The sequence below is a fragment of the Macaca thibetana genome, chromosome 11 (assembly GCF_024542745.1).
Source record: "Macaca thibetana thibetana isolate TM-01 chromosome 11, ASM2454274v1, whole genome shotgun sequence".
NCBI classification, from domain to species: Eukaryota; Metazoa; Chordata; class Mammalia; order Primates; family Cercopithecidae; genus Macaca; species Macaca thibetana.
In genome coordinates this window covers 91848959-91861282 of record NC_065588.1, presented here as the reverse complement: position 1 = coordinate 91861282, position 12324 = coordinate 91848959, and the positions used below count along the sequence as shown (strand labels likewise).

The window sequence follows — 12324 nt, the reverse complement described above, 5'->3', positions numbered from 1 at the left end:
GGCGCCAATAAAATTTTTTAATAAAGTTTCTTAGCCATACCAACCTAATATGTTAGTTGCACAGAAGAATGAGGGTACGGGGAATTCATTTACTTATGCAGGTTGTAACAGCACAGGCTAACTCTGGGAACACTAATTTGTTCACAATCACTTTTTAATTCTATCACTTCCTGATCAGAGATTACGGTACTCCTTTGATGGCCCAGTTGTGCTATGTGGTTTTTTTTATTTGTTCCGGGAAGTTCAAGCTGGAGTCCATTTCTTCATCTCCCCAGTATCAGGATTTTTCCACATCCTCTCTACTTAAACTATTAAAAATGGATTGTTGCCTTAAACTAAGAACCCTGATCAGTACAATAACAGGGATCAAAAGAGGGGTACTGAAATAATGAAACCTAAAATGCTGCACTAGCTTAGTGGAAGAGGTAAAAGGGTAGATATTAAAAATCCCAATGTTGCAGGCTGGAATTATTATGCAGTGACTAAACATTAAGTCAAACTGTCACCTACCATACCTTGAAAGGCAGACCACATACCAAACAAGTTGTAGAATTAGGAGAAAATGAAAGGAAAAAGAGAGGACACTGGTATATGTTGGCTGGTGTTGGAATTTACAAAAGTTTCAGTGAATTCTCAAAAAAGAGAAAAAATTCTAGAGGTAGTCCCCCAAGCAGACTGCTACAGTTTGTATTCCAAGTTGACCTAAGAGTCACGAATTTGGAAAGAATAGATTCTGTTCATTTGTAGCAGTGAACCTAGAAATCAGAAGGCCCATGTTCTAGTCCCATAAATTCCTCATTTAACTCGGCATTTACGCTGTTAATCTCAGCTTCCTTTGGGATAAGAATCTTGCTTCTGGGGAGCTCATAAAGTGTTAATAGAAGCAGCAAATCCTAAAACTGGTTCTAAGCTATTTAAAGAACTGGACAAAACATTTCCCAAAGAAAAGCACACTGGAAATGAGATATTCTAAATTCTAGCCTTTAAAAATCTTTTGCTCTCCTTATGGCTTTGGCTAGGATACCAAGAAAAGTATGTTTACCCTTACTAAGGAACATAGTAAATTTAAACCATGTCTTAATGTAAAAATAAATTGTAAAAATTTCACATAACAGTAAGTAAAGGCCAAAAGTAGAATATGTGAATCGGCTGGGTGCAGGGCTTCATGCCTGTAGTCCCAGACTTTGGGAGGCCAAGGGAGGCGGATCACCTAAGGTTGGGAGTTCAAGACCAGCCTGACCAACATGGAGAAACACCGTATCTACTAAAAATACAAAACAAAACAAAAAAAATAGCTGGGCGTGGTGGTGCATGCCTGTAATTCTAGCTACTCGGGAGGCTGAGGCAGGAGAATTGCTTGAACCCGGGAGGCGGAGGTTGCAGTGAGCTGCGATCATTCGCCATTGCACTCCAGCCTGGGCAACAAGAGGAAAACTCCCTCTCAAAAAAAAAAAAAAAAAAAAACCACTCCCTCTCCAAAAAACAATAAAAAAAATATGAGAATCATGGAAGGATATCTAATGCTATGATTTTTATTCTCCTCCAATGTGCTTTCACACTGAGAGGAGCCAGTAGGGAAAGGCTGAGTATGTACAGAAAAGGAGTCATAAGGTGGTATCTCAAAGGAGGTGGGAGGATTAACACTGAAAAGAAGATCCTTAAAGCAGTGTTTGAGCTAACAATTTTTAAAAATTTTAAAAAAGAAAATATTGTATAGAAAAAAGAATATTTCTTCCTTAAAGAACAGAGATAAAAACATAAGAATAGGGAGAAGGTGGGCAAATCCTGGCATTTACCAATCCCGGCATTTGGCCACATTCTTTATGCAACGTTAGAGTGTTAGGCTTGTTTGGCTTTTTTTCTCATCAGGTAAGTAATTTCCTGAGATGCGAAGAGCAATTTGGAAGAGCCTGAATAAGCACTGTATTTGTGGCACTCATCCCAGAACTGGGGTGAGAAGGGGACAGAATGACAAATATCTGTTGCATACTTAATAAATTCCAGGCACTATCACATAATTTACATTCTCAAAATAAACTAGATACCATTAACACTATTATAGTCAAGAAACTTGGGCATTCAGGTTATAGATTTATCTAAGACTCCAACTAAAAACTGCCTGAACCCCAAAGTGTGTTTTCTTCATTAACCCACACCTCCTACCTAAGTGTGAGTAACATCAAGAGTATTCTGGGCCGGGCACGGTAGCTCACACCTGTAATCCCAACACTTTAGGAGGCCAAGGTGGGCAGATCACGTGAGGTCAGAAGGTCGAGACCAGCCTGGCCAACATGATGAAGCCCTTTCTCCACTAAAAAAAAAAAATCCAGAAATTAGCCAGCATGGTGACACACGCCTGTAATCCCAACTACTCGGGAGGCTGAGCTTATAGTGATCCAAGACTGCACCACTGCTCTCCAGCCTGGGTGACAGAATGAGTAAGACACTGTCTCAATAAATAAATAAATAAATAAATAAATAAGTAAATAAATATTCTGCTTTGCACTTGTGTTCACAGCATTAGAGATCTTAAAGAGAATATCTGAAAATCAAATATAAGGAAGTTAAAGATATAGATGAAAGAAGAATTAAAGCTGCTGACACAGGGTCTAGGCAGGAGGAAGAGAAATGAAACCATGAGGCCGGGCGCGGTGGCTCAAGCCTGTGATCCCAGCACTTTGGGAGGCCGAGACGGGCGGATCACGAGGTCAGGAGATCGAGACCATCCTGGCTAACACGGTGAAACCCCGTCTCTACTAAAAAATACAAAAAACTAGCCGGGCGAGGTGGCGGGCGCCTGTAGTCCCAGCTACTCGGGAGGCTGAGGCAGGAGAATGGGGGGAACCCGGGAGGCGGAGCTTGCAGTGAGCCAAGATCTGGTCACTGCGCTCCAGCCTGGGCGACAGAGCAAGACTCCGTCTCAAAAAAAAAAAAAAAAAAAAAAAAAAAAAAAATGAAACCATGAAGAACAATGAAATGGAAAAATATCTTGATATCAAAAAACATATATAGGCTGGGCACAGTGACTCATGCCTGTAATCCCAGCACTGTGGGAAGCTGAGGCGGGTGGATCATGAGGTCAAGGGATCGAGACCATCCTGGCCAATACAGTGAAACCCCATCTCTACTAAAAATACAAAAATAAATTAGCTGGGTGTAGTGGTGCATGCCTGTAACCCCAGCTACCTGAGAGGCTGAGGCATAAGAATTGCTTGAACCTAGGAAGTGGAGGTTACAGTGAGCTGAGATCACACCACTGCACTCTAAACTGGGTGACAGAGTGAGATTCCGTCTCAAAAAAAAAAAAAAAAAAATATATATATATATATATATAAAACGAAAAGAAATAAAGAAATAGAAGAAATAAATAAAAAAGTAAGGAAATGAAAGAGCTAGAAAAAAAAAACTAGCTATTGTTTAAGACTCTAAGACTGGGCTGGGAGCAGTGGTTTATGCCTGTAATCCTGGCATTTTGGGAGGTCAAGGCAGGCGGATCATTACTTGAACCTGGAGTTCAAGTCAAGACCAGCCTGGGCAACATGGTGAAACTCATCTCTATTTTTAAAAAAATACAAAAATTAGCCAGGTGTGATAGCGTACATCTGTAGTCCCAGCTACTCAGGAAGCTCAGAGGTGGAGTGCTTGAGCAAGGGGATTGAGCTGCAACCGTGCCACTGCACTCCGGTCTGGACAACAGAGGAAGACTCTTTTTTAAATTTTTTTCCCAGATGAAGTCTCACTCTGTCACCCAGACTGGAGTGCAACAGTGCAATCTCGACTCATTGCAACCTCCGCCTCCTGGGTTCAAGCAATTCTCCTGCCTCAGCCTCCCGAGTAGCTGAGATTACAGGTGTGTGCCATTACGCCTTTTTTTGTTTGTTTTTGTTTTTGTTTTGTTTTGTTTTTTTTTTTAGTAGAGACAGGGTTTTACCATGTTGGCCAGGCTGGTCTCAAACTCCTGACCTAAGGTGACCCACCCACCTTGGCCTCCCAAAGTGCTGGGATTACAGGCATGAACCACCAGGTCTGGCAGACTCTCTCAAGAAGGGTTGGGCACGGTGGCTCATGCCTGTAATCCCAACACTTCAGGAGGCCAAGGCGGGTGGATCACCTGAGGTCTAGAGTTTGAGACCAGCCTAGCCAACATGACGAAACCCCGTCTCTACTAAAAATACAAAAAGCAGCCGACTGTGGTGGCACACATCTGTAATCCCAGCTACTCAGGAGGCTGAGGCAGGAGAATGGATTGAATGGCTTGAACCTGGGAGGCAGAGGTTGCAGTGAGCCAAGATCACGCCACTGCCCTCCAGCCTGGGTGACAGAGCAAGACTCCACCTCAAAAAAAAAAAAAAAAAATTAGCCAGGCATGGTGGCAGGCGCCTGTAATCTCAGCTAATGGGGAGGCTGAGGCAGAATCGCTTGAACCCAGGAGGCAAAGGTTGCAGTGAGCCGAGGTTGCACCATTGCACCCCAGCCTGAGCAACAGAGCAAGATTCTGTCTCAAAAAAAAAAAAAAAAAAAAAAAAAAAAAAGTATAAGTCTGGTAATAAATTTCAGTATTTAGACATAAAAGAGGACTGTTACGTTGGTGGTAACTGTCTATATAGAAGGCACGGTCAGGTTCCAGAGGAAGAATCACTTCTGCTCTTGGTAGAAACACATAATGGGCAATAGGAAATGCAAAGAATGCTGAACGGTGTGAATTTACTGAGTAAGGGGCAAGAAAACAACACGAGAGTCTCCACTCAGAGTCTACAAAGAGAGACAGAATTCTGTTAAAGGAAATATAGAAAATATTCTATAAAGAAGTTATTAGAACAGGGTCACAGAGAAAAATGACCACAGATGAGGGAGGAGGATGGTGGCTGGGGGATGATCAGACAGACCTGGGAGCTGGAGGAGGACTGGACTGACAGAGATTAACGTACAGCACCAGAAAGCACAGGGGACTCTGGGAGTATATACCTGAGGTAGTCACTGGTAAAGACTAGAAAGCAAAGGGACTTGGGAATTAAAGTGATACACAAGGAACTGGCCTCCAAATTCTGAATGTGATTCCAAAAAACCACAGGCTAGGAGCAGTGGCTCACACCTGTTATCCCTGCACTTCGGGAGGCTGAGGCGGGAGGATCGCTTGAGCTCAGCAGTTCAAAATCAGACTGAGCAACACAGTTAGACTTCGTCTCTACAAAAAAATTAAAAATCAGCCAGGCACAGTGGCCCTACCCGGGAGGGCTAAAGTGAGAGGATCGCTGAAGCCTGGGAGGTTGAAACTACAGTGAGCCTTGGTTGTACCACTGCGCTATAGCCTGGATGACAGAGCAAGACCCTGTCTTTAAAAAACAAACAAAACAAAAAAAAACAACAAAAAAATCACAATGAGTCATCCTCAATGGCAAGAGACCTGGCTTTTCTCAGCCTTGATTTGACTAGTCACAGAAAACTGGCTGCGCTTTTTGGTTGCCCCAGGATATTTCCTTAGGTGTTTTCTTATCAGCTAACAGTGTGGCTTGGCAATAGTTTCCAGTTAGTTACAACAGTACTCCTACCATGCTCTAAGCAGGTCATTTCCCCTGTCTTCTTTCCTTGAATTCCCAAGACAGAAACATGAAGCAGCTGACTCAAAGAAAGCACTCGACAATAGTTTGTAAAATCAATTTCAAAATAAGATATATTAAAAGAATATACCTTGATATGTCTTCCCATCTATTTCAACTTCATAGGACTCCATAACTTCTTGGATGGCCTCACCAACATCACACAGACGAACATCAATTCCAGCACACTAAAAAAAGAGTAACGTATGCTTTATTATTCAAAGTGCAAAATTTTCATAGCAACTTAATTTTGTAACATTTAAAAATAAGGGACAATCAAAAACTGCTTTGTACATAGTAATTTCCTGTTTAAAATACTTTGCAGAGGATTATGGGAGGACAGTGAAGTATTAAGCACCAGGAATCTGCTTCCCTAAATAGGTAACAACTACACTGACAAAATCTGTCTAATGTAACTACTTGGGAACTTTGGAGTCTACTGAAGCCTTGCAACTTCCAGGGGAATAATGGGATGGTCAAGTGTGGTTAACTTCCATCCATTTCAGCTCTTAGCACAGTAGCAGCACTACTACACACCGTTCCATAAGCTCGTGGTTGGCTCATATTCCTGAAGCAACATGCACACAGCTTGGGGGTATGTGAGTGGGCAAAATAGTCTATGTCCTAAACATCAGGGATCTGTGCTTTGATACCTAGTTGCTGCTTCTGGTCACATAGGCCGAGATATAGAAGTGGCCACTGTTGTTGCATCTCCCTTCATAGTTGCAAACCTCGCCCTTACACACCCCTGTGACTGAAGTGACTTTCAGATTTAAATGGTGAGCACCCCTTTCCCCTCCACTCCCTCACACTCAGCATGGCCTCCAGCCCACACTCATTTTTATTTTTCTCCCCCTTCAGGGCCCAGATATTAAAGACTAGGTCATTCAAAAACAACTGCATGTACGAGAAAATTGTAAAAGTGAGCGCACATGCCCAGGGAAAGACCTGAGAAAAACCTGAAGTTTACACCTCAGGTGGATGCTTGGCAGAGACTGGCTACAAGAATCAAAAACAAAAAAACCAACACAAAAAATCTAAAAGAAATGCTGGGGAAGCGGGAATATCTGATTTTCAGAATTACCACATTACACTGAAATATGCAGTGTTCAACATAAAGTCACAAGGTATATAAGGAAATAAGAACACCCATCAAAGGAAAATAATAAATTGACAGAAACTATCCTTGAAAAAAAAACCTGATGGCAGATCTACTACTAGACAAAGCCTTCAAAACAACTCTTCTAAAGATGCTTAAAAAATTAAAGGAAGACATTGAGAGAGCCAAAAAAAAAAAATGTATGAACAAAATGAAAATATCAAAAAAGAATAGAAAACCTAAAAGAAAAAAAAAAATTCTAGAGCTGAAAAGTACAGTAACTGAAATGAAAAATTCACAAGAATTCAAAAGTATTTGAGCAGGCAAAAAAAAAAAAAAAAAAAAAAAGAACCAGCAAACCTGAAGATAAGGACAAGGGAAATCACCAAGTCTAAGAATAAAAAAGATTAAAGTGAACAGAACCTCAGGGACCTGCATATCAAGTAGACCGATATATGCATTATGGAAATTTTCAGAAGGAGAAAGGCAAACAATATTTGTAAAAGTAATGGCTGGAAACTCCCCAAATTTGATGAAATACAAGAATATAACATCCAAGAAGTTCAAAGAACTCCAAAAAAGATGAACTCGAAACCCACACACACACACACAAAAACATGATAATCAAACTTGCTAAAGGACAGAGGGAAACCTGAAAGCAACAAGAAAGAAGTGATTCACTATATAGGAGGGATGTTCACTTAGACTTCAAGCACATTTCACACTAGAAACTTTGGAGGCTAGAAGGCAGCAGTGCAACATATTCAAAGTGCTAACTAAAAGAAAAAAGCTGTCACCCATGAATCCTATCTGGGAAAACTGTCCTTCAAAAGTGAGAAAGAAATCAGGCTAGGCGTAGTGGCTCATGTTTGTAATCCCAGCACGTCGGAAGGCCAAGGTGGGAGGATCACTTGAACCCAGGAGTTCAAGACCAGCCTGGCCAACAAAGTGAGACCCCATCTCTACAAAAAAGTTTTAAAAATTAGCAAGGTATTGTGGCACATGCCAGCTACTTGGGGAACTGAGGTGGAAGGATTTCCTGAGCCCAGGAGGTCGAGGCTGCAGTGAGCCATGATCATACCACTGCGCTCTAGCCTGGGCAACAGAGCAAGACCCTATTTCAATTTGAAAAAAAAAATATTATCAAAAAAAAGTGAGGGGGAAATTATGATTCCCAGATAAAAGCTGATGGAGTTAATTACTACTAGACTGGGCCTGCAAGAAGTGCTCAAGAAATGCCCTGCAAAGGATACTACATAGTAACTTGAAGCCATATGAATTTTTAAAGTCTCAATGAAGTAAAATAAATAGTCAATTGTAACAACTAATATTATTCTAAGAGTAGTCTGCAAACACTGTTTTCCGCATGACTTAAGGAACTAATACATTTTTAAAAAAAAATTTTTTTTTTTTTGAGACGGAGTCTCGCTCTGTTGCCAAGCTAGAGTGCAGTGGCGCAATCTTGGCTCACTGCAACCTCTGTCTCCTGGGTTCAAGTCATTCTCCTGCCTCAGCCTCCTGAGTAGCTGGGACTACAGGCACGCCACCATGCCCAGCTAATTTTTGTACTTTCAGTAGAGACAGGGTTTCACCATGTTGGCCAGAATGGTCTCGATCTCTTGACCTTGTGATCCGCCTGCCTCAGCCTCCCAAAGTTCTGGGATTACAGGTGTGAGCCACCATGCCCAGCCAAAATTATTTTTATTCTAAAAGCTAGTATTATTATAACTTTGGTTTACAATTCCATATTCTATTTTCTATATAACTCAAGAGACTAATTCATTTAGAAGAATTATTAGGCCGGACACAGTGGCTCATGCCTGTAATCTCAACACTTTGGAAAGACAAACTGGCAGGATGGCTTGTGACCAGGAGTTCCAGACCAGCCTGGGCAATATAACAACACCCTGTATCTAAAAAAATTTTAAATGTTATTTTATTTTTACAATTAGCTGGGTGTAGTGGTACACGCCTGTGGTCCCAGCTACTTGGGAGCTGAGGCAGGAGGTCTGCTTGAGCCCAGAAGGCCAAGGCTGCAGTGAACTGTGTTCATACCACTGTACTCCAGCCTGGGTAACAAGGGAGACCTGTCTCAAAAAAAAAATCCTGACAAAGGAAAACCTTGAACCTGATGGCTTCCACTGGTTAATTGTAACATTTAAAGAACTAATACCACTCCTCAAACTTTTCTAAAAACCTGAAGAGAATACTTTCTAAGTCATTACATGAAACCAGCATTACTCTGATACCAAAGCCAGGCAAAGACACTATAAGAAAATTACAGGCCAATATTCTTATGAACGCTGATGCAAAATCCTTAATAAAATATTAGCAAACCAAATTTAATTGCATATTAAAAGGAACACACACCATGACTTAGTGGGATTTATTCCTGAAATTCAAAGATGGTTCAACATAAGAAAAACAGATCTAATACACACATTAACAGAGTGAAGAAAAATAACCATATGACTGCCTGAATTGATGCAGAAAAAGCATGACAAAATTCAACACCCTTTCATGATGCAAGGCTCAACGAATTAAGAACAGAAGTAAACCACCTCAACATAATAAAAGCCATCTATGAAAAACCTACAGCTAACATCATACTCAATGGTCAAAGATGGAAAGCTTTCCTCTAAGATCACAAACAAGGCAAGGAAGGCTATCCACTTTTGCCGTTTTTACTCAACATAGGTCAGAACAATCAGGCAAGAAAAATTAAAAGGCATCTAAATTGGGATGGAAGTAAAACTATCTCTGTTCACAGACTATATGATCTTACCTGTGGAAAACCCTAAAGATTCCACACAAAAGAAGTATCAGAATAAATTAATTCAACCAAGTACAGGATACAAAGTCAAAACATAAAAATCATTTGCATTTCTACATACTAACAATGAACAATCTGAAAAGGAAATTACAAAAATAATTGCATTAACAATAGCTCAAAAAAAAAAAAAAACTTAGGAATTAACCCCAAGAAGGTGAAACACATTGAAACACATGTACAATGAAAACTATAAAACGTTGCTGAAATAAAGACATAAATGGAAACACATCTGATAAGGTTTGACTCTGTGTCCCCAACCAAATCTCATCTCAAATTGTAATCCCCACATGCTGAGAGAGGGAGGTGACAGGATCATGGGGGTGGTTCCCCCATGTTGTTCTCATGATAGGAAGTTCTCATGAGACCTGATAGTTTTATAAGCGTCTGGCATTTCCCCTGCTTGCAGTTCTCTCTCCTGCTGCCATGTGAAGAAGGTCCTTGCTTTCCCTTTGCCTTCTGCCATGATTCTAAGTTTCCTGAGGCCTCCTCAGTCAGGTGGAACTGTGGATAATTAAACTTCTTTCCTTTATGAATTACCCAGTCTCAGGTATTTCTTTATAGCAGTGTGAAAATGGATTAACATAACATCTCATGTCTATGAATTAGAAAACTTAATATCGTTAAAATGTCAATACCATCTGAAGCCATCTACACATTCAACACAATCCCTATCAAAATCCATTTGGTGGTTTTTGCAGGAAAAAAAAAATGCTAAATTTATATGGAATCCCAAGACATCTTAGATAGCCAAACAATTTTGAAAAAGAACAAAGATGGAGAATTTACACTTCTCAATTTCAAGACTTACAACAAAGCTACAGTAATCAAAACAGTGCAGACATCAGGCGCCAATAGTTCATGCCTGTAATCCCAGCACTCTGGGAGGCTGAGGCAGGAGGACTGCTTGAGGCCAGGAGTTCAAGACCAACCTGAGCTTGTCTCTATAAAAAACAAATAAAATTGATGGGTATGGTGGCACGAGCCTGTAGTCCCAACTACTTATGAGGATGAAGTAGGAGAACTGCTTAAACCCAGGAGGTACAGGTTGCAGCAAGCCAACATCACGCCACTGTGCTCCAGCTTGGGTAACAGAGCAAGACCCTGTCTCAAAACCAAAACCAAACCAAACCAAAAAAACCCAGTGTGGTACTGGCATAAAGACAGACATATAAACCAATAAAATAAAATGAAGAGTCCAGAAATAAACCTCACTTACAAAGACAAATGATTTTTTTTTTTTTTTGGACAAGGTCTTGCTTTGTCACCTAGGCTGGAATGTAGTGGCGTAATCTTGTCTCACTGAGGCCTCAACCTCCCGGGGCTCACGAGATCCTCCCACCAGAGCCTCCTGAGTAGCTGGGACCACAAGGGCGCACCATCATACCTGACTAATTTGTTTAATTTTTGGTAGAGATGGGGTCTTGCCATCTTGCCCAGGCTGGACTTCAACTACTGAGATCAAACGATCCTCCCACCTCAGCCTTCAAAAGGGCTGAGATTATAGGCATGATGCACTGTGCCTGGCCCAGATGAGCTTTGACAAGGGTGTCAAGACCATTCAAAAGCAAGAGAACAGTTTTAACAAATGGTGCTGGGAAAACTGGACATTCACATGCAAAAGAATGAATGTGGACTCTTACTTAACACCATATAAAAAATTAACTCAAAATGGATCAAAGACCTAAGTTAAAGACCTGAAACTATAAATACCTTAAAAGGAAACGGAGTAAACGCTTCATGACATTAGATTTAGCAATGATTTACTGGATATGACACCTAAGGCACAAGCAACAAAAGAAAAAATAGACAAACTGGGCTTCATGAAAACATTTTATGCTTCAAAACACAGTATCTGGAGTAAAAAGGTAACCTACAAAATGAGAAAAAATATCTTCAAATATTATATCTGATACAGGACTAACATCCAGAATCTATACAGAATTCCTAAAACTCAACAACAAACGAATCAATTAAAAAATTTTGGCAAAGAGCTGGGCATGGTGGCTCATGCCTGCAATCCCAGCACTTTGGGAGGCCGAGGTGAGGGGATAGCTTGAGCCCAGGAATTCAAGATGCTCCTGTGCAACACAGCAAGACCCCCAATTTGAACCTTTTTTTTGAGACGGAGTCTCGCTCTGTCGCCCAGGCTGGGGTGCAGTGGCGCGATCTTGGCTCACTGCAAGTTCCACCTCCTGGGTTCACGCCATTCTCCTGCCTTGGCCTCCCGAGTAGCTGGGACTACAGGCGCCCACCACCACACCCGGCTAGTTTTTTTTTTTTTTTTTTTTGTATTTTTAGTAGAGACGGGGTTTCACTTTGTTAGCCAGGATGGTCTCGATTTCCTGACCTCATGATCCACCCACCTTGGCCTCCCAAAGTGCTGAGATTACAGGCGTGAGCCACTGCACTGGGTTTTTTTTTTTTTAATTAAAAAATAAATAAATAAAAATGGGCAAAAAACTTGAATAGACATTTCTCCAAAGATATTTAAAAAACAAACAAACAAAAAAACTACCCAGAAAATAATAAGTGTTGGCGAGGAAATAGAAAAATTGGAACCCTTCCTTGTGTACTGTTGGTGAGAATGAAAACGGTACAGCCACCGTGGAAAGCAGTAGAGAAGATACTCAGAAAGTTTAAAAAGATATAATTACCAGATGATTCCTAAATCCACTTCTGGGTATATACCCAAGAACTGAAAACAGACCTTGAAGAGGTATCTGTACACCCATATTCATAGCAGCAATATTCACAATAGCTAAAACATGGGAGCAATCCAAGTGTCCATCACTGGA

At 40.9% G+C, this 12324-nt stretch overlaps 1 protein-coding gene and 1 long non-coding RNA gene across 2 annotated transcripts in view; both read right to left on the bottom strand.

Annotated features, from left to right (window-relative positions):
- Positions 1 to 12324, bottom strand: part of METAP2 (methionyl aminopeptidase 2) — an 817888-nt gene that overhangs the window by 5286 nt on the left and 800278 nt on the right. The window contains exon 9 of the mRNA XM_050747189.1: positions 5689 to 5785. Within this exon, the coding sequence (XP_050603146.1) occupies positions 5689 to 5785 (97 nt within the window). The remainder of the gene's footprint in view (positions 1 to 5688; positions 5786 to 12324) is intronic.
- Positions 1 to 12324, bottom strand: part of LOC126930317 (uncharacterized) — a 590715-nt gene that overhangs the window by 530615 nt on the left and 47776 nt on the right. The window lies entirely within an intron of this gene.